Source organism: Monodelphis domestica, chromosome 6, assembly GCF_027887165.1.
Source record: "Monodelphis domestica isolate mMonDom1 chromosome 6, mMonDom1.pri, whole genome shotgun sequence".
NCBI classification, from domain to species: Eukaryota; Metazoa; Chordata; class Mammalia; order Didelphimorphia; family Didelphidae; genus Monodelphis; species Monodelphis domestica.
The window spans coordinates 219,362,732-219,386,362 of record NC_077232.1 but is presented as its reverse complement, the minus strand read 5'-3'; the positions used below and the strand labels follow the sequence as shown (position 1 = coordinate 219,386,362).

The 23,631-nt window shown below is 36.6% G+C and overlaps 1 protein-coding gene across 1 annotated transcript; it reads left to right on the top strand.

Annotated features, from left to right (window-relative positions):
- Nucleotides 1-15,691: 15,691 nt before the first annotated feature.
- Nucleotides 15,692-22,570, top strand: LOC100616989 (zinc finger CCCH domain-containing protein 11A-like). Its single transcript, XM_056803820.1, is given in 5 exon segments — nt 15,692-15,822; nt 19,999-20,104; nt 20,167-20,545; nt 20,548-21,650; nt 21,652-22,570. Coding segments are annotated over 5 exon segments (2,433 nt in total). The 3' UTR covers nt 22,366-22,570.
- The last annotated feature ends 1,061 nt before the right edge of the window (nt 22,571-23,631 follow it).

Below are 23,631 nucleotides of genomic sequence, written 5' to 3'. Positions count from 1 at the left end.
ATTGCTTATTTTAATACATTCAATTTCTTTTTCTTCTTTAATTGCGATTGTTAGTGTTTCTACTACAATGCTAAATAATAGAAGTGATAATCGGCATCCTTTTTTCACTCCTGATATTATTGAAGATCCTTCTAATTTATCCCCTTTGCAGATGATGTTTACTGATGGTTTTAGATATAGACTGTTAATTATCTTTAGCAATGGCCTTTCTATTCTTATACATTCTAGTGGTTTCAATGGGAATGAATGTTGTATTTTGTCAAAGGCTTTTTCTGCATCTATTGAGATAATAATGTGATTTATGTTGGATTTGTTGTTGATTTGGTCAATTATGTGAATGGTTTTGCTAATATTGAACCATCCTTGCATTCCTGGCATTAATCCCACTTGATCATAATGAATAACCTGCATGATCACTTGCTGGATTCTTTTGCTAGTATTCTATTTAAGATTTTTGCATCTATTTTCATTAAGGTGATTGATCTGTAGTTTTTTTCTCTATTTTTCATCAACCTGGCTTTGAAATTAGTACCTTATTTATTTCATAAAAGGAATTTGGTAGAACTTTGCTTATTATGTCAAATAATTTATGTAGAATTGGGATTAGTTTTCCTTTGAAATTAGGAGAATCATATTATTTAATTTCCAAATAATTTTTGATTTGCCTCTCCATGGACCCTTACTAATTATTATTTTACTGCATTCTGATCTGAAAATGTTGCATTTATTATTTCTGCTCTTTTCCACTTTTATGCCCTAGTACATGGTCAATCTTTGTGAATGTATCATGTACTGCTGAAAAGGTGTTTTCTTTTTTTGTCTTTATTTGTTTTTCTCTACATCTCTATTTTTTTATGTCATGTATTTTATATAGAGTGTATGGTACAAGGAAGACCTGCATTTAACATATCTTAAACAGCCATAACCTTGAGTCTCACATATAATTAAGTCCTTGCACTCTTTGTGCAGAATGTCATCAATCCACATAGGATTGGTTTTTGGTCTCTTTGACCTTTTTCTCTATTGACACTATGCAAGTAGCTTTGTACTTCTTTGCACGTGCAATGGCTCTTTTTGTATTTCCTTCTCCCATAAACAGACAGAATCATTTGGAGAAGGAGAATTTGTGCTCTCAAACTCCCAGTCATCTCATTACTCAGATTTTATTGATGTTAGCGCATTTTAACTGCTGTTTCATAGTATTCTCAAAACTTTTGCATGCTATTTGTACCCTCATCACTCTTACACCCAGTGTAGTGTACATTCTAATAAGATCATGTATACCTCCAACAGTAGTGATGCCAGTGGCCACTGACATTTTTCCATGGTTAGTAAAATAGTTCTGCCTGGGAGATGTGCCCAATCAGGCTAGGTGTTACTATCCCCTTTGAGAGAGAGCATTATTTAATCATCAGAAGTAAAAAGTGGAATATTTTTGCTTATGCAATAACTGGATTATTTCTTCCTCCTTTCCTTTCCTAAATATAGGCATGCTATTTCTATTGAGTTCCTAGAGTTCTGAGGAAGGAGAATACAGTGAGGGGACATGCATTTTTTCTAAGAATGTTTTTTTTTCAATTTCTCTTTTCTTTGCCAATTTCCCAGTTTATATTTTCCATGGATATCAAATTGATAAGTAGAGATGATTTATTTAATTTTCAAAAATAATAATATAGTAAACTGAAGAGTTTTTAAACTTGGTGATTTCTCATTTAATTCATTATTCAGGCTTCAGAGTTTGAACATAGTATCATAGAAGAACCTTAGAAACTTACTTGGTTTGTTCTTCCCTCTTTCAGTAAATTTCAAAGCATGTAAGAGTTGAATATTTCCTATCTCCGACCTCTTTACCCTTCCAGTCTATTGATGTTCTCCCACCTCCCACCATGAGCTTCTTTGTGACTTATAAATTTACCCCCATTTGTTTCTTTTCCCATTTCTCTTAGTTTTAACCTCTTTTTTAGCTCTAGTTGTATGTGTATATATATATATATATATGTGTATATATATATATACACATACAACTAGAGCTAAAAAAGAGGTTATATATATGTATATATGTATATATGTACATATATACACACACATGCATATCTATTTATGTATGCATATATCTATATACCTATTTATGTCTTGTCCTTTCATCCTTTACAGTTTGTCACTGTTCCGTCTAACTGTAATTTTTCTAGCAACCCAGGTGATAACAACAGTTTTTTAGAGTTACCAATGACTTTTCATATAAGGATACATATCATTTTAGCTTATTGAGACTCTTAAAATTTTTTTCTGTTGTATTGTTTTTCTTTTTTCCCCTCTTTTTAATTACCTTTTGATGATTCTCTTGAGTTCTGTGCTTGGACATCAAATTTTCTGTTCAGGACTGGTCATTTCTTTGCAAATTCTTGGAATTCTTCTATTTTGTTGAATGACCATACTTTCCCCTGCAAGAATATAGTCAGTTTTGCTGGGTAGTTTGCTGGGTAGTTCTTCATTGTAACCTAGTTCTCTTGCTTTCTGGAATATCATATTCCATGCCTTTCAGTCCTTCAGTGTGGATGCAGCCAGATCCTGTATTATCCTAACTGTAGTTCCAGGGTATCTGAATGGCTTCTTCTTGGTAGCTTGTAATATCTTTTCTTTGTTCTAATAGTTCTTGAATTTGGCTACAACATTCCTGGGTGTTGTCAGTTGTCAGAAGATGATCTGTGGATTCTTTCAATATCCACTTTTCCCTCTTGTTCTTGGGGCATTTTTATTGAATGATTTCCTGTAGTATTATGTCCAGGCTTTTTCTTTTGTCATGGTCTTCTGGTAGACCAATGATTTTTAAATTGTCTCTCCTTGAATGATTTTCTAAATCCTCTGTTTTGTGAATGAGATGCTTCATATTTTCCTCAATTTTTTTCATTCTTTTGGTTTTTTTATAGTGTCCTGCTGCCTTGTGAGGTCACTTAATTCCAATTGTTGTATTCTGGTTCTTAAAGACTGGATTTCATCCCTAGCTTTTTGGTCATCCTTTTCCTTCTTGTCTAATTTTATTTGGAGGTTATCTTTCATCTTCTTTACTTCATCTTTCATCTTCTTTCTCTCATCTTTCATCTCCTTTGTCTCATTTTCCAGCTGATTGATTTTGGCTTTTAAGACACTATTTTCTGTTTCCAAATGACTTATCTTAGTTTTTAAGTTCTTTTCTAAATTGTCGTTAGCCTCTCTTAATTGCATTTTGAATTGCATTTTGAATTATTCCACAGCCTATATCCAATTCTCTGGGATTTCTGATTTATCATTTGCTGATCCCTCCCCCTCTGTTGTGTTGGCTATGTAGAACCTAACTATTGTAATTTATTTCTTCTTTTTCTGTTGTTTGCTCATATATGCTCTCTTCTTTTCTCCCCATATTTGTCTGTGCTTTTGCTCCTCTCATTTTTTTTGTTTTGGGGCTTTCTCTCAGTCTCCCCTCTTGGAGGTTAGTCAGATCTCTCAGTGCAGTCTCTGGGGGATGAATTTGAGCTTCCCTCTCCCCTGGTGGCTTTTAATGGGATTAAGTTCAGCTGGGTTGGACTGTATGTTCTCTGAGTCCAAAACCTCCTGGAAGGCTGGAGCCAAATAGAAGGTCTCAGCTGCCCAGGCTCTCTCCAGTTCTCTCCAGCTGCTTCCCAGCCACCTGTGCTGAGCTCAGAGCCTGGAACGGCCCTGCTCACAAGGTACACCCTCTAGTAAAGTGCCTTTGCCTGCCCAGAGGTTCCTGTCCTTGCTAGAGGCCCAGCATTCTGGGGGTGGGGAGAGGTCCTGGCCTCCCTGAGCTCTGAGGACTTCTGATTAACTCTAATTTTTCTAGGATTTCTTTCACGTATTTTACATCTTTCTTATTTTTTTGTTTGATTTATCCAGATCTGATAGAGGAAGATTCAGGTCTCCCACTAGTATAGCTTTACTATCTATTGCATCCTTGAACTCTACTAGTTTCTCCTTTAGAAATTTGGATGCTATAACATTTGGTGCATACATGTTGAGTACTGATATTTTTTCATTGTCCATACTGCCTTTTATCAGGATGTGATTACCTTCCCTATCTCTTTTAATCAGATCTATTTTTACTTTGGCTTTGTCAGATATCATGATTGTGACTCCTGCCTTCTTTTTCCAATTGGCAACCAATATTTTGTTCCATCCTTTAACCTATACCCTGTGTATGTCTACCAGCCTCATGTGTGTTTCTTGTAGACAACATATTGTAGGATTTTGGTTTCTAATCTACTCTGATTTTTGCTTGCATTTTATGGATGAGTTCATCCCATTCATGTTTAGAGTTATAATTACCACATGTGCCTTCCCCAACATTTTGATTTCCTATGCTAGTCCTGTCCTTTTTTCTTTCAGCATTTTCTTCTATACCAGTGTTTTGCTTTTATTCAACCCCCCTCTTCCCACCCGTATTTTATTTCCCTTTCTCCCCCTTCCCTTCTTGCTCTCCCCTCTTATTTTCATTCAGGGTCTTTTTAAACTACTCTCAACACCCTCCCACCTGGTACTTCTTCTCTTCCCACCAGTCTATTTGTTATATTTCTGCTTCTCTATAGGGCATTAATCAATTATCTCCCCCCAGTGGATCTGATTGTTCTTCCCTCTTTTGAGTCAATTTCAATGCATGTAAGTATTAAGTATTTTCTGCCTCCACCCTCTTTACCCTTCCACTGTATTTGATGTTCTCCCCTACTCCCACCATGTGTTTCTTTATGAAATATAAATTTACCCCTTTTTGTCTCTTTTCTCATTTCTCTTAGTATTAGCTTCCTTTTTTACCTCTAGTCATATATATTTAACACTCTTTTTAAAATGAAATGATGGGGGGGTCCTCATCTACAAATGATGCTTACTACTTTTATGACTTTGGGCAAGTCACTCAAGACCAGACCCATTAGCCTCAGATCCCACAACTTTAAAATGTGGAAATTTGGGATAGTCATATAGCAAAATGGATATATCAGACATACTTGGATAAGGAAAATCTGAATTCTGATTTGGCCAAAGAAATGTACTCATTTTGTGACCTGGCAAGTCAAATAAACTAAGTTAAATATACCCCAGTATCCTCAACTATAAAATGAGAATAAAAATATCATTTGCTTCCCCAGAGTTGTTCTATCAAATGATATAATATGATTATTTTCTTCCTTCCTCCCTTTTTTTATACCAAATTTACAATTAGCCAGTCAAGTAGTACCAAAGTATAAAATGTCATAATCACCCATGGATCATAACATCCAATTAAAACAATTTTGCTAATTAAATTTTAAAATAACACAATTTGAAAGGGTTAAAAGAAATAAATGACTAAACTCCTAGGCAATCAGTCAATAAGCATATTATCAAATGTTTACCATGTGTCAAGAACTGTTTAAGCAATAGGATTATAATGGAAAATAAAAACAATCCCTGCCCTCAGATGTCCTGAGGAACTCACATTTTAATGGAGTCACAATATGTCAACAACTAACATACAAAATATTTATAAGGTAATTTGGAAGCAATTTTAGAAGATAGTTATCCAGATGGGGGGAGGGGCATGAAGAGGTTATCATAGCAAGGGTATTAGGGTAGTTTGGGGGATGGAATAGGATGGATTGAATTGGACCAGTAAAAGATGTTACACTGTGTGTTGAAAGCCAACAGTTAACTCAGACCAGGGTACTGAGATTAACACACGACCCTCGCAGTAACTGGGAAAGTATTTTAATTAAGTGGGAAAAGGCTTAAAAGGAAATAGGATAACCCTGATACTAATTCACTCTAACTAAAGTCCCAAAAATCTAAATGTCTCTTCATGGAGAGTCTTCACGGAGTTTTTGGTCTGCTCTATTCCTAACCTCAATTACCTAAAATTCCCAGACCCTGCATGAGCTAATTCTGTACTAAACTCCACTTATTATTAAAGGGTAATGGTTTGTGGTAAACTTAGCAGGGTACAAGGAAAAATCCCAAGTCTCAGTGGACTCAGATCTCAAACTCAAAACAGCTTCTTTTGAAGCTGAGTCAGGCTAGCTTCAATTCAAGGATCTTTTTCTCTTCAGGTCTTAACCACAATGGACAGGTAAAGGTAAAGGTACTCCACCAGGTAACTTGGCAGCAAAGCCTCCCAGATGCTTGTAATCAGTAAATCCCAGAGAAACTAACTGCCTTTGAGTTTTTCAACTTCAACCTCTTTTTCAATATTCCAGAGTTCTTTCCCTGTTAGTCCCATTCCTCCATCCTCTGCATCTGTCCCCTGCAGATCATCCTCTCATACTAAAACCCTCTCTTACTTATAACACAAATATGGTTTCAGTTGAGGCTTGTCAACTAACTCAGGAATTGTATTAGGCCACCACAGGGAGCTGAAGTTATGGAAATTGCCTCTGATGTTTCCTTACCTCACATTTCCTAGGCTAAACATTTAATATATCTTCCTCCTCAGAGTGAAAAGCTCTGGTGGGGTAACGGCAAGAGACCATGAAAAAACCCTATAGATGCAGCAAAAACAGTTTTTCTGCCATGGAGAGAGCTACCCCTATTCTGTTATAAGTAACTCTGGCTGGCTGATGCCTGTCTTCAATTTTTCTTAACTTATTGGTTCCTTCTGTTTCTTAATTTTATAGTTATGTGCTTACCTTTTAAATTCATGCTATAATTATTAATTGTTGTAACAATTGTACAAATATTTGTAGTATTTGTTGCAAAATAAGTGATTGATATTTGGAAATTTAAATTTTTAATTTTTTCTTCTGCCCTTTCAAATTAGTTAGGTATATATATCAGATAATTACTCCGTTAGAACTTGTTTCTCAACCCTTTAAACTTGTTTGTTCATTAAAATTTTTAAAATTTCATTTTCCACATATTTGCTTAAAAATTGATTTACCAGGTTCTCTTCATTATTAAACTTCCTTTTATGATTTTTCTAGATTTTAAAAATTCATAACATTTATACTTATTTATTATTTCTTTAGTCTCCAGTTTCTTCTTGGATTTAAAGGTTCTAGGATGCCTTCATAATTCCCTCTTCTAAATAGTTCCTATATTGTTTCATAAAGCTTGTCTTTTGGTCTTATCATTTTTTTGTCATGACTTCACTCTAAGAAGAACTAGTCCCCAAGGTGATAGAATCATTGCCCTATAGTGGAAATTATTCCTATGTCCCTGATTATTTCAATCAAATATTTTGGTCTTACTCTTTGCCTTTTCATATATTCTTCTAAGGTACCTCATTTTCTTGAAAGACTACAGGAGCAAACTTTTTTTCTCTTTGCCATTAACTTTAACTTAATTATATCAGATATCCCTGATTTCATTTTCCTTTTTTTCTCCCTTTTTCGTCACTATCCATTATTCAATTCCCATGAAAAAAAAAACACACTCTTTAACCTGTAAGTGGGGTGTTGTGAGGTTTAGTCCACATTTTAGGTTCATTTCATCACCATTACTTTTTTTAATTTTACATTTGCTTTCAACCATGTCTCTTTGTGTTCTTCTAGAAAGAAAACTATAAAACATTGTTGTTATCAATGTGTTTTTTTCCCTTTTTATCTAGGAGTAATGTTTTTCCTTCATCATCATTTCTACAAACAAATATATCTGAATTAAAAATAAGAAATATATTAGCTGAACTACTCTGCTGTCATCAATAAGGCAATGTTTCCAAGTATTATTTATCTATTCATTTATTCTGAAAAACAAAAAAAAAGAACAATAAGGGAAATAATGGTTTCTGACATGTGATTGGAGCATTATAAAACATGCTAATTTTGAGTTTGAATGAGTCATTAAAACTTTAATTTTTTCATATATATGTGTATATACATAACTTGCTTGAAAGGGGAGACATATACTCACATGAAGTCATCTAGCTATAAAACTAGTTTACATAGCATGGGCCAAATAAGTGAGACATATAAGAAGTCCATTTGGCAAACATTCAAACATTAATTGAATACTCACTTTGTGCAGGGGTCTCTGCTTGTCACTGGATTTTTATTCAATTTATTAAACACAATTTTAATAAGAATATGTTCCACTATTGCCACACAGAATAGACATTTTATAAAAAAGAAGATAAAGAGGATAGCCATTCATTAACACTAACATACCCTACCTGACAATAAATACCATGCTACCCAACTATATTTCAATGCCAATGCAAAGAAGGGGGAAAGAACAAAATTTCATTTCTTCTTTTTTTTTTTTGAATGCAGGTTTATTTATTTTTTTTTGTTGTTGTTCAGTTGTTTCAATTATGTATGATTCTTTGTGACCCCTTTTGATTTGGTTTGATTTTTTTTCCCTGGGATTTCTTTTTTTTTTTAATATATTTTATTTGATCATTTCCAAGCATTATTCGTTAAAGACATAGATCATTTTCTTTTCCTCCCCCCCCCCACCCCCCATAGCCGACGCGTAAGTCCACAGGGCATTAGATGTTTTCTTGATTTGAACCCATTGCTTTGTTGATAGTATTTGCATTAGAGTGTTCATTTAGAGTCTATCCTCTGTCATGTCCCCTCAACCTCTGTATTCAAGCAGTTGCTTTTTCTCGGTGTTTCCACTCCCATAGTTTATCCTTTGCTTATGAATAGTGTTTTTTTCTCCTGGATCCCTGCAATTTGTTCAGGGACATTACACCGCCACTAATGGAGAAGTCCATTACGTTCGATTATACCACAGTGTATTAGTCTCTGTGTACAATGTTCTCCTGGTTCTGCTCCTCTCGCTCTGCATCACTTCCTGGAGGTTGTTCCAGTCTCCATGGAACTTCTCCACTTTATTATTCCTTTGAGCACAATAGTATTCCATCACCAACATATACCACAGTTTGTTCAGCCATTCCCCAATTGATGGGCATCCCCTCGTTTTCCAGTTTTGGGCCACCACAAAGAGCGCAGCTATGAATATTTTTGTACAAGTCTTTGTGTCCATTATCTCTTTGGGGTACAGACCCAGCAGTGCTATGGCTGGGTCAAAGGGTAGATATTCTTTTGTCGCCCTTTGGGCATAGTTCCAAATTGCCCTCCAGAATGGTTGGATCAGTTCACAACTCCACCAGCAATGAAATAATGTCCCTACTTTGCCACATCCCCTCCAGCATTCATTACTTTCCTTTGCTGTTATGTTAGCCAATCTGCTAGGTGTGAGGTGATACCTCAGAGTTGTTTTGATTTGCATCTCTCTGATTATAAGAGATGTAGAACACTTCTTCATGTGCTTGTTAATAGTTTTGATTTCTTTATCTGAGAACTGCCTATCCATTTCCCTTGCCCAATTATCAATTGGAGAATGCTTGATTTTTTGTACAATTGATTTAGCTCATTATAAATATGAGTAATTAAACCTTTGTCAGAGGTTTCTATGAAGATTTTTTTCCAATTTGTTGTTTCCCTTCTGATTTTAGTTATATTGGTTTTGTTTGTACAAAAGCTTTTTAGTTTGATGTAGTCAAAATTATTTATTTTACATTTTGTGATTCTTTCTATATCTTGCTTGGTTTTAAAGGCTTTCTCCTCCCAAAGGTCTGACATGTATACTATTCTGTGTTTACCCAATTTGCTTATGGTTTCCTTCTTTATGTTTAAGTCACTCACCCATTTTAAATTTATCTTGGTGTAGGGTGTGAGGTGTTGATCTATTCCTAGTCTCTCCCACACTGTCTTCCAATTTTCCCAGCAGTTTTTATCGAATAGTGGATTTTTGTCCCAAAAGCTGGGATCTTTGGGTTTATCGTATACTGTCTTGCTGAGGTCGTTTTCCCCCAGTCTATTCCACTGATGTTCCTTTCTGTTTCTTAGCCAGTACCAAATTGTTTTGATGACTGCTGCTTTGTAATATAGTTTTAGGTCAGGGACTGCAAGGCCCCCATCATATGTGTTTTTTTTTTCATTATTTCCCTGGATATCCTTGATCTTTTGTTCTTCCAAATGAACTTTGTTATGTTTTTTTCTAAATCAGTGAAGAAGTATTTTGGTAGTTCAATGGGTATGGCACTAAATAGATAAATAAGTTTGGGTAGGATGGTCATTTTTATTATATTGGCTCGTCCTATCCATGAGCAGTTAATGTTTTTCCATTTGTTCAAGTCTAGTTTTAGTTGTGTGGCGAGTGTTTTGTAGTTGTGTTCATATAGTTCTTGTGTTTGTCTTGGGAGGTAGATTCCTAGGTATTTTATTTTGTCTAAGGTGATTTTGAATGGGATTTCTCTTTCTAGTTCTTGCTGCTGAGCTGTGTTGGAGATATATAGAAAAGCTGATGATTTATGTGGGTTTATTTTGTATCCTGCAACTTTGCTAAAGTTGTTGATTATTTCAATTAGCTTTTTGGTTGAATCTCTAGGATTCTTTAAGTAGACCATCATGTCATCCGCAAAGAGTGATAACTTGGTCTCCTCCTTGCCTATTTTGATGCCTTCAATTCCTTTATCTTCTCTAATTGCTACTGCTAGTGTTTCTAGTACAATGTCAAATAGTAGAGGTGATAATGGGCATCCTTGTTTCACTCCTGATCTTATTGGGAATTCATCTAGTTTATCCCCATTGCAGATGATATTAGCTCTTGGTTTTAGATATATACTGTTTATTATTTTTAGGAATGACCCTTCTATTCCTATGCTTTCTGGTGTTTTTAATAGGAATGGGTGTTGTATTTTATCAAAGGCTTTTTCTGCATCTATTGAAATAATCATGTGGTTCTTGCTAGTTTGCTTGTTGATGTGGTCAATTATGTGGATGGTTTTCCTAATGTTGAACTAGCCCTGCATCCCTGGTATGAATCCTACTTGATCATGGTGAATGATCCTTCTGATCACTTGCTGGAGTCTTTTTGCTAGTGTCCTATTTAAGATTTTTGCATCTATATTCATTAGGGAGATTGGCCTATAGTTTTCTTTCTCTGTTTTTGACCTGCCTGGTTTTGGAATGAGTACCATGTTTGTGTCGTAAAAGGAGTTTGGTAGAACTCCCTCTTTGCTTATTATGTCAAATAGTTTGTATAGTATTGGGATTAACTGTTCTCTGAATGTTTGATAGAATTCACAGGTGAATCCATCAGGCCCTGGGGATTTTTTCTTAGGAAGTTCTTTGATGGCTTGTTGGATTTCATTTTCTGATATGGGATTATTTAGGAATTCTATTTCCTCTTCTGTTAGTCTAGGCAGTTTGTATTTTTGTATATATTCATCCATTTCTCCTAAATTGGTGTATTTATTGCCATATAATTGGGCAAAGTAATTTCTAATGATTGCCTTAATTTCCTCTTCATCGGAGGTGCTGTCCCCCTTTTCATCTTTAATGCTGTGAATTTGCTTTTCTTCCTTCCTTTTTTTAATTAGATTGACCAGTACCTTGTCTATTTTGTTTGTTTTTTCAAAGTACCAGCTTCTTGTCTCATTTATTAAATCAATAGTTCTATCACTTTTGATTTTATAAATTTCTCCCTTAATTTTTAGGATTTCTAATTTGGTTTTCTGCTGGGGGTTTTTAATTTGATCGCTTTCCAGTTTTTTCATTTGCATTTCCAATTGATTGATCTCTGCTCTCCCTTGTTTGTTAATATAAGCATTCAGGGATATGAATTTACCTCTGATTACCGCTTTGGCTGCATCCCAAAAGGTTTGAAAGGATGTTTCGCCATTGTCATTTTCCTCGATGAAATTATTAATTGTTTCTATGATTTCTTCTTTAACTAAACGGTTTTGGAGTATCATATTGTTTAATTTCCAATTGGTTTTAGATTTGGTTTTCCATGTACCATTACTAATCATTATTTTTATTGCCTTGTGATCTGAGAAGGCTGCATTCATTATTTCTGCTTTTTTGCATTTGTGTGCTATGTTTCTGTGACCTAATGTATGGTCAATTTTTGTGAATGTGCCATGTGGTGCTGAGAAGAAGGTGTATTCCTTTTTATCCCTATTTATTTTTCTCCATATGTCTATTAATTCTAATTTTTCTAAGATTTCATTCACTTCTCTTACCTCTTTCTTATTTATTTTTTGATTTGATTTATCTAAATTTGATAATGGTTGGTTTAAGTCTCCCACTAGTATGGTTTTATTGTCTATTTCTTCCTTCAATTCTCCTAGTTTCTCCATTAGAAATTTGGGTGCTATATTATTTGGTGCATACATATTGATTAATGATATTTCCTCATTGTCTATAGTCCCTTTTAACAAAATATAATTACCTTCCCTATCCCTTTTGATCAGGTCTATTTTTGCATTGGCTTTATCAGATATCATGATTACCACTCCTGCCTTCTTTCTATCAGTTGAGGCCGAGAAGGTCTTACTCCATCCTTTAATTCTGACCTTGTGGGTGTCAACCCCCCTCATGTGTGTTTCTTGGAGACAACATATGGTAGGGTTTTGGATTCTAATCCATTCTGCTATTAGTCTACGTTTTATGGGTGAGTTCATCCCATTCACGTTCAAAGTTATGATTGTCATTTGTGGACTCCCTGGCATTTTTATTGCCTTCCCTAATTCTAACCTTTTCTTCTTCGGCTCTACCTTTTAGTCCAGTGATTTACTTTGAAACAGTCCCCCTTGTCCCCTCCCTTGATGTTTCCCTTTTTAGTCCCTCCCTTTTTGTTCCCTCCCCCTCCCCCCTCTCTTTCCCTCCCTTTTTGTTCTCCCTCTCCCCCTCCCCCCCCCCTTGGTTTTCCGTTCTCCTTACCCTTGTTGGGTAAGATAGAATTCAAGATCCCAATGGATCTGGATGTTTTTCCCTCTCAGAGTTGATTTCCCTGAGATTGAGGTTTAAGTAACCCCCCCCCCTCTCTTCCTCTCCTTCTTGTAGGAGTTTTCTTCCCCTCCCCTTCCCATGTGAATCTTTGTGTGAGAATGATTATTCTATTTGGTCTTTCTTTACCCCCTATTTATATATTACATTTTCCCCACATATTAGTATACATAGGTTGATATAAATGTAGTCCTTATAGAAGAGAGTTTGAGTAAAAGAAGAAGATAACATTTTCCCCTTTCCTTAATATTTACCTTTTCAGGTATTCCTTGCTTTTTGATTTTCGGTATCAAACTTTCCACAGAGCTCTGGTCTTTTCTTTGCAAAAAGTTGGAAGTCTTCTATTTTGTTGAATGCCCATACTTTCCCTTGGAAGTATATAGTCAGTTTTGCTGGGTAGCTGATTCTTGGTTGGAGACCCAGCTCTCTTGCCTTTCTGAAGATCATGTTCCATGCCTTACGATCATTCAGAGTAGAACTTGCAAGGTCTTGTGTGACCCTGATTGGCATTCCTTTATATCTAAATTGTCTTTTTCTGGCTTCCTGTAGGATTTTTTCTTTTGTTTGATAGCTTTGGAATTTGGCAATTACATTCCTGGGAGTTGTCTTTTGGGGGTTTAGTGTAGAAGGTGTTCTGTGAGCTCTGTCAGTGGCTGTATTGCCCCCTTGTTCTAGAATCTCTGGGCAATTTTCTTTGATTATATCTTGTATCACCATGTCCAGTTTGGTGTTTATTTCTGGCTTTTCTGGGAGTCCAATTATTCTTAAATTATCCCTTCTCCCTCTATTTTCCAGATCTATCACCTTGTCGGTGAGATATTTTATGTTCTCTTCTAATTTCTTGGTATTTTGGCTTTGCTTTATTAATTCTTGCTCTTTTACACGATCGTTGTCTTCCAGCTGCCTGATTCTGGCCTTTAAAGCCTGGTTTTCCTTTTCAGTTTCATCATACCGGTTTTGTAGGTGCGTGAATTTCTTTTGCATTATTTCCAACTTTTCCTCCCAGAAGGCTTCCATCTTTTTGGTCATTTCTAATTCAAATTCTTCATAGGTTTGTGGAGAGTTTCCATTTCCTTTGGAAGGTTTTGGAGCATTTTCTTTTATATTATCTTCTATCTGCTCTGTATTTTGTATTTTGGCTCCATAGAATGTGTCCAAAGTCGCCCCTTTCTTCTTATTTTTCTTGGTATTTTGGGGCTTCTGTGGTTCTGTGGAGTTTGCCATTTCTGAATGTGGAGGATTAGCTTTTCTTGTCTCTGTCTGGTGTTCAGAGGCTTTAGTCCTGGGCAGATGGTTCTATGAGCTTTCCCTGGGTTAAACTGAATATGCCTCACTGGAACTTGAATGGAAGGGTTGGACCACGTTGCTTTCCGGAAGTTGCCTTCAGAATGGCTGGCCGTGAGGCTGTTTCGTCGGCCTGCGGGGGGATGGGCTGCAGCTAACCCAAGCTCCGAGGGCAAGGACTTTCACTGAGACTTGGATAGCAGGATCCAGCCTGTGAGGCTGTCTTGCTCGCCCTGAGGGTTGCTGTTGTTTCGACCAGCTCTCTGCAGCGGAAGCCCCAGGCAGTAACTTTCACAGGGACTTGGGTAGAAGGCCCTGAGGGTTGTTGTTCCGAGGACCCTGCTCTCTGAGCCCGGCTGGGCTGCGGCTTCCGGGAGCCTTGAACTCTGCGCTCCTACCCCTGAGGTCCGAGTGATCTCGGGTTCTGGCTTTTAAGGGGAGCCATACCTTTTGAACCGGGTCCAGGTCCAGGAGGAGGGTTCCCAGGGTCTGTGCTGTTGATCATTTTGGATTTCGGCGCCTTAGGAGCTTCTAGTTTGAGATCGGTCGGGAAGAGTTTTCTGGAGATCTGAACTTTAGCTTTCTCTAAGCTGCCATCTTAACCGGAAGTCTCATTTCTTCTTTTAAAACAAAATATTTCTTTTAATTTTTACAATATGGTGTTAATTTTTGTGATTCACCAGTCTCCAACTCAAACTCAGAACTCCAGAAGAAATAGAAGTTGAAGTCCCAAGCACAAAAAACTCAAAAACTCTCCAAAGATTTCCTCCAAAGATCTCTGAAATATCTCCTCACAGGAAGTTGTAACTACCTTTTAAAGATGCTTCTTTGCATCACTTCCTGTGCCTTCCCCTACTTTAAATGGACAAATAACATTTGAAGCTTTGCTTAGGATTGCCTGGGGGGCAGTCAGTTTGATTCTGATTCATCACTCACTATTGCACACATTGGTCACAGATCTTTTCCATTTAATGATTAAGTAGGATGTTTACACTTTTGTTGATTAAATCTAAAAATGGGCAGGATAGTAAAGTTGATTTTCACAAATCAGGGGAGAGTTAAATTAAATCTTTATATATGTCATAGGATGTTAAAGGAACCACCAGAACTTCCTATATAATGAACCTGTCGGTGGTGACCTGAGAAAGAGAATGGAGGCTAGAGAAATATGGATGAATAGATAAGGCAGTTAGAGGGAGAGATGCAGGAATAAAAACTCAGAGACCACAAGTTAAAACGCATGGGGAGTCATGAACTGTGTTAATACCTCTCTGGAGGAAGATAACAAGTGGAGAAATTATAAGTTTGAGAAATAAGAGAACATGTGGGGAGTCAAGATCTCCTGGATACCTCCCATGGACCAGATGGCCAAAAGGTCAATGGGAGATATGCGGGGCAACTGTGTTGTGTAAATCAGTCAGGTATGAGGAGCATTATAGGCAAGACCTAAGAGGCAAGAGGGAGAGCAAGTGCAAAAGAGGCAAGGCAAAAGATAGAAGAGAGAGGCTTGCACATGTTCCCCAACTTTTATTGGAGATTTTAGGAATGTGAAGTAGGAGACGATTAATGAATACATCATATGACATAGGTTTTAACATTGGTTGATTTGACAATCACGAGACCAAAGAGGAGGAGATTAATCCAACATGCACTTTAGAAAGGAATGTGGTCCCAAAAGGCGCAAGCCAGGACACTGTGGCCAGCAACACCCTGCCCAGGAATTTGCCTGTCCTTTGTGGTTGTCCTTTGGACTGTCGCTTTCTACAATGATCATTAAGTGATCTGACCATGAGTCTGGTAATTTAATACATAGGATACAATATCAATACATCAATCATACTTCCTAGATGCTAACATGCCTGGTATGCTACAGATGTCAATATATGATTACAATATACCATTGTGTTTTCACATAATAGAGAAGTTATCATTGCATTCTGATACACTATGGGTGCATGTCAAATCACATGATAGACACATGTTTAATGAGTCATTACATGAAAGATGTTTGTTATCACCCAATGGACAGGACATTGTATGCTGTCACATGTCAGAAACATGTTGTCTCGTGACAACACATGTCATCATATTACAAATACATTATGACAAACATCATCACAGGATGAATTTTTCATCACATGATGGAAACATTTTACACCATGTTGTAAGATGACAGGCTATCATCACATGTTGGAGGATTTTGAGTGTTGTCATAGGCCTGAGATATGTTATGATGTCACAGGTTTGAGCTGTTTCATAGTGTGTTGTCACATGATGGAATGGATATTTTGGAAGGTCACCACATAATTGAGATATGTAATAATATATCTCAAGCAGTCTGTGTAAACTGATTATTCCAATTACCAGAAAGGTGCGTCCTGTAACAGAAACTGAATCTTCAACATCTGAGTCAAGAACATAGTAATGACAATTTCATTGACTTTTGGGGGGAATTTTTTTAAAATTGTCTTTATTCTTTGGAGGTATGAATTAGAACAAAAGAATACTTAGAAGGAAGTATGATTCTGATAAAGGAATAAATTGAAATTTGAAAAATAACTAGATAAGTTTTATTATCTGGATGGAATGGAAAAATTTCACCAAATTCTGGTAGTTTGATTTAGTGTTTAGTGAAGGGTACTGAACCAAGAGAACAACTCATACAAGGACAGAAACATATTTAATAAAAAGAACACTGAAAGATTAATTAAATAATTCTTATAATATCAACTTCTCATGTGGTTCTAGAAGATAATTTATGAGGTATGTTATCCACTATTGACAGAGAGGTGTTGAACACAATGGGGAGAGATATAAATTTATGGATATGACCAATGTGTGGATTCATTTTGTTTCACTATGTATATTTGCTAGAAGTTATATACTCTTCTTTTTTCATATAAAGGCAGTTGTAGGGTTGGAAATATATTTAGAAGTTCAGTATTGAAGCTTTTTAATACACAGAAGATAAAGAGAAAGAAATAGAGACAAGCAGCAGAGTTTAAAAGTAATGTGTCAAACTTACACTTTTATAAGTAAAAGCAAGTAGTGAAATGGAGATTCATAGTTTCATGTAAAATCCTCTTTAGTTTCTGCTTTATATATGAAAATACAATTTTTTTAGAATTTTAACTGCAAAATTAAAACATAAAAAATTTTAAATAAACTATACATAATAAAATTTCCCAGGTCCATATGCAATCATCTTTTCTTCTATTATACTTTGTATGTGGAAATGATTTTTTTGTGTTCAAAGACAGAATAAAAAAGTAAACATTTAAAAATTTAAAAATTATAACGTAGATAGTAATTTTAGATTTTTTTTAAAAGTCTGTTCCTCCAACCTTGTTTTCTTCCTTTGATTTAGTCATAAGAAACATTAGCTTCATTTTCTAATTGGGGAAAGATTTTTTTTCATTGCAACATATCTCCCTAGAAAACTATGTTAAAAGTCTCAATGATGGTAAGACTTTCTTCCCATTTAAGACCATTAAATTGGATGTTATAATTGAAGCATTTAATCTTTCCTCATTATTTGTCATGTTTGGAACTCTTGCCAACTTTTTTTCCCCAGCTGACTCCAGCAAAAGCAATAATATAAAATAAAAGAAAAAGTATTGTCCACTGAAGGAATGTTTCTTAAATGCTAAGTTATATGATGTCTTTCAAGATGTCCATTTTGACTGACATATATTATATTTGATATAGGTGAAGATTTTTCTTGATTTCCAATTTAATAAGAATTTTTGAAATATTAACTTCCAAAGATATGCTTTAGCATTGGGTTGATCAAGAAAATATTATAGTAGGTGATAGGATGATGTATTTCAAGGTGGAAGAGACCTTGTAAGTGATTAAGTTAAGCCACTTCATCTTATAGGCAAGGAAATTGAGGCTCAGGAATACTAATGGACTCAATTAGTACAAGAGATTCTAAAGGTCTGAGGTTGGATATGAACTGAGGTCATCCTGATTCTAAATTCAGAACTCTATCTGATACACCAAATTAACCTCATTTCTTTTTTCTGACAGTTGTTAGAAGGGGAGATCAGAAAAATTATACAAAAAAAGATATTAAATTTCTTAATTTTGTCATTTAAAAGTCCCTCTTGGTGTTCTTGTGTACAAGATAGATATGTGGGCTTAATGACCGTAGAGTTAGGTTGACTGGGAATCAGTAAACTGACCATATAGCAAGAATAGCGATTAATGCATTGATTTCAGTGTGAAAGGAGGTTTACAATAATGTTCCATGGATTTTTTTAACTTTCTCTTTTTATTTACAGTTATTTAGATGAAGGCATGGTTTGTATGTTTCCGAAACTGAAAGATAGTACAAAAGTGGAAGACATAGGGAACATGTTTGATAATAGCATTGGAAACTAAGAATACCTCAATAGGTTAAAGCAATGTACAAACTCTAAAAAAAAACCCAAATATTCCATTGGCTCTCTGACCCCATAAAATTAGGAGTTCCCTGCTGTGATGCAGATCACTTGTTCATCCTAATTGACTCTTGCTCATGTTTTCCCAAAAGTACACCTGGATGCCTAATAATATAAAATCTAATTAGAATATACTTAATTAGGTTTCAAAAATCATCTGGTGGGACAAAGACAAGAGAGTGGTTTAAGGACAGTCACCAAGCTAAACTCTCCAAACATGTTTCTCCAAATAATGTTAAAATAGTGATTCAAGTACATTTTTTCAGTGGCAAGAACCAACAAAAGTTTAGGGTGAGATTTTTCTGGCCTATGAAAACTTAAGAAGTTATCAGGAGAATTCTATGATACTAGAGTGGATGGTCTACATACTTGACTATAGAAGAGCAGCTAGAATAAAAGTAAGCAGCTTCAGGAGCTCTTAGCCCAGATACATTAAGTCAATTAGTAAGACTTTAAGTAAATTAATACATTAAGATATCAGTAAACTTTCCAGAAAGAAATTTTCATGGGAGGCTTTGCTGGTACTGATTGGCAAGCCTATTGTACATACATAATTCTAGGTCATCCTTCCAATACAGAGAGGAGCACTGGTTATAAGTCACATGGGAGCAGGAGTACTGGTTACAATTTCAAAACAAAAAGGTGTGCTAGTGCTTGTGACCACAGGGGACCAATACCCTGTCTTGGGTAAAGGTCTATATATGAAAATAATTTTTAGTAGCTCTTTCTGGGTGGCAAAGAATTATAAACTGAAGGATTATATCATGTGGGGAATGGCAAAAAATTGTAATATCTATTTGTGATAAAATACTATTGTTCTCTAATAAATAATGAGCAGGGTAGTTTCAGGAAAAAGTGGCAAGAACTATATGAAATGATGCAAAGTGAAGAGAAGAACTAGAAGATCATTGTGCATAATAAAAACAATGTTGAAATGATGATCAACTGTGAAAAACTTTATTACTCTGATGTATATAATGATCCAAGAAAATTCCAAAATACTAATAATGAAAATGCAGTACACATCCAGAGAGAGAACTGATAAGCTGAATGCAAATTGAAGTATAACTTTCCTTACTTTATTTTTTATTGCCTTTTTAAAAATTCCACTAATGTGGAAATATGTTTTTCAAGATTTAACTCATATAATTAATATCATTGCTTGTCTTCTTAGGTGATGTGGGAAGGAGGTGGAATGGCTAATATTTTGAACTCAAAGGTTAAGAAGAAAAGAATTTTACTTATTTATTTTTAATTTAATTTTTATTTTTAAAAATATTTTTCCATACTTACACATTTCATTTTCTTTCCCTCCCCTCTTGTATTCCCCCTCTGAGATCTAATAAGAACTTCCAAAAAGAGAATTTTAAAAATAATAATTAAAAATGAGATAGCCGTGTGTATGTATATGTGTATTAATTTAATTGTACTCTGTCCTGCTTTGTCATATCTAATGTGGTGATTAGCTGCGGATATTCTGTTTTATGTAAGATATTTTAAAACTGTAGCATTCGAGTCGTCCAAGCGCCTTCTTTGAGACTGGCAGCCCCGAGGGTCCGTGGCTGGTGTGGGAGGAATGAAAAGCAGTGGCAGCAGCGGCTGCAACAGGCCCTGGTAGCTGAGGAGAGAAAGAGTCGAGGCCGCAGTGGAAGCGGTGGAGAGCAACTTCGGTCCAGGGACGCTATGTTGAAAGCCTTTTCCTACCTCCAAGCAAAACTATTTTACCCCTTGTGCCTGAGTTGCCAGATGAAGAGGTGAAATCTAGTCAGCTCTCAATGCATCAGAACAAACTGTCTGTTCAGTCCAATCCCTCTCCCCAGCTTCAAGGGGTAATGAAAGTGAAAAGTTCAGAAAATGTCCCCAGCCCCACACATCCTCCAGTTGTAATCAATGCTGCAGATGATGATGAGGATGACGATGATCAGTTTTCTGAAGAAGGAGATGAAACTAAAACACCTATTCTGCAACCAGCTCCTGAAGTTCATAATGGATTACGCATAACTGGTGCTCGGAAGCCAGGGGTCAACTTAAAGCAAGGAGATAGTTTGAATTTTGGAATAAAACCCTTGAAGAAATCAAATCAAAGAAAATGAAGGAAAAATCTAAGAAGCAAGGAGAAGCGCCTTCAGGAGCATGTGCTCATTTACTTCGACCTCAACACATTCCAGGTCCTGAGAAAGAGAATGTCAGAACTGTGGTGAGGACAGTAACCCTGTCCAACAAACAAGAAGAGCCCTTGGTATGATTCAGTCTCACAGAAAGACTAGGGAAACGGAAACTCTCAGGTGTTGACAGTGACCCTCCACTGAAGCGAAGCCTTGCTCAAAGGCTTGGGATGAAAAATGAGTCTCCAAAAATCATTACTGACAAAACACCAAAGAAAGTTCAAGTTTCCAAGCCTCTGAAGGAGAGATTAGGAATGCCAGCTGATCTAAACAGTATGGAGACAACAGCAGAAAGATCTGCTAAAGGTAGACAGATCCATGTAAAGACACTAGAAGAAATACGTCTTGAGAGAGCCAGCCAAAAACGAGGAGAATTGCTAACCAAAATCAAGAATGAAGGACCCCATAAGCCTCAAGATTCCAGTTTGGGGATGAGGAGCTCCTCTGCTATCCGAATCAAAACATTTTCTGAGGTCCTGGCTGAAAAGAAACGCCGACAGCAGGAAGAAGAGAGACAGAAAGCTGAGAAGGAAAACCCTTCTGTCAAGCTCAGAATAGAGAGTGAGTCTAAGAAACCAGCTGTCTTGCCTCCCAGCACTACCAGCAAAGGGCAGCTGGAAGAGCCTGCAATGAAAACCAAGCCCATGCAGGAGGTACACATAAAAACCTTGGAGGAAATCAAACAGGAAAAAGCATTGAGAGTGCAACAGAGTGCTGAGAACAGCACCAGCTCCCAGAAACAGCCTGAGACTACTCCAATCATAAGACGACTCCTCTGCATCACCAGAAGAACAGGTGTAAAGGAAGAGAAGAAACTTAGTGAAGCAGGTGAAGCCACAACTCGAATTGGTGTTAGCAGAACAGAGGCTGTTGAGGTTTCTTCACAGACTTCTGATGAGACCACAGGAGATAGCATTTCCAAAGTTCAAGTCAAGAAATTCGAGGATATCACGAGAAAGAAGCACATGCAGAAGCAGCAAGAGGTAGAAATGCTACCAAAAGGAGAATGTTCTGACACCCCTTCAGGAAGAAGCAGCACCCAGTAACACCCAAGTGGTAGAGAAATCAGAACTGAATACTGTATCAGGAATCACCCACCAGCTGACAAAACGCATGCCAATAAAAGCCCAGCAAGTAGAGCTAGAAACTTCAGGAATTGGGGATTCAATCCTGAATGTGAAATGTGCAGCACAACCCTTGGAAAAAAGGGGTAAAGCCAAGCCCAAGGTTAGTGTCAAGCCATCTGTGGTTAAAGTCATTTCAACCCCTAAATTGGCCACAAAACCCAAAGCAGCTGAAGTCCACTCTGCTGTCATTGCAGCCATAAAACCACTTAGTTCCTGCAATATTCTTCAGGAAAGCCCAAGCAAAAAAGGAGCCCTGGCTGCTGTTCCAGTTCTCTCTGAGGATAAACCAGTCACTGTGTCTGAGACAGAAAAAACTCCAAACAGTCTTGATCTACCTCCAAGCCAAACTTCTGATCCTCTACCACCAGAAGTATCAAGTCCTTCTTCATCCCAAGTGGCCACAAAAAGCCACCGGCTCAGCTCTGCCTCTTCAGGAACCCCCCCCCCCCTTTCTGTGGAGGATGACTTTGAGAAACGGATCTGGGAAATCTCAGGAGGCAAATTGGAAGCAGAAATTGACCTGGATCCTGGGAAGGATGAAGATTACCTTTTACATGAGCTGTCAGAAATGATCGATAACTGAAAGTGGTGACAAGATTATTTTTATTAAAAAACTCACCAAAAAACTGGGTTTTGTTTCATCTATTATAACATGTGCCTGAGGTTACTATTTCTCTAGGCCAAGATTTGCCCCAATCAGAAGCATACCTCAGAAGTACCTATACTTCTTTGGGCCTCCTGTGGGTCAAATTAAAGAGAAGGCCTTTGGGTAGCCATCCTGTCTATTATTTAGCTTTGAGATAAAGTTTCTTGTCTCACCCCATTGCCTTTTTTCCCCATCCTCTCCTTCCCCTACTTTAAAAAAAAGTGGGCAATAGAGAGAAAGTAGAGATGAGTTAGGTTAAAGGGGCATAAAGGAGCTTAGAGGTTTAAAGTGTACATTTGTTAATTCTGGCTTTTTTCTTGGATGATCTTTGTTGTGTGTATGAATAGATATATATGAAAGGTTATCGGAGTTTGAAAAAGATATGAAGATAGCTGCTACTACTCTTAAGGACCAAATTTCATTTCTGCCACTATATTTAAATTGTTAACATAGCTTTAGAGAAGGCTAAGCAGCTACAGGGAGCAAACCAGAATAACATGAACAGTTTTTTCAGCTCCACATTTTGGTGCTTCTGTTACTCTGAAGGCTTCTAACAAGCAACAACTTATTTATTACTACTGTAATTTTAAAAGCTTTTTTTTTTTTTGCTTGAAAGTGCCTCGGTGGTCTCAAGAACTATTGTTAATGGGATCCCCTGGTTTCTTCACAAGAAGTGACATGATTTGAAGAATCCTCTTGTTAGCATTAAAATTTCTGCACCTCTTGTCCCCCCATTTCTCCTACCCCAATACTTTTCCACCACCACTGGCATTGAGTCACCAGCAGTTGTGTGAAAGGTTATGATTTGTTTGTTTCTTTTTTAAATCTGTGATGCTGCAGTTCCAGCAAATTCTCCTGCCCAAAAATTCTCTGTCCGTGACCACCTAGAAAGAAAAGCTGAATCAGCTGATGATTTTCATATGTGAACTATAGCAATACACTGAACCCACTGTAACAGGAATATTGAGATGCTTTGGAGGTGTATTGTGTACCTTCCATCTTTGTAGATGATTTTCTTTACTACTTCTGAATTGATTTTTTTTTGTTCTTGACAGTCCTTTTTACATCCCCACAAGGGTTTTACACTTGTCCTAGAATAAGCCTATTCAGGCTTGTGTTCTCAGAAGAGGATATATTGCATTGTAAATATTTGTGTTCATATGGTATTTTGAAGAAAGAGGGAAAAATACTTGTCCATTTTTA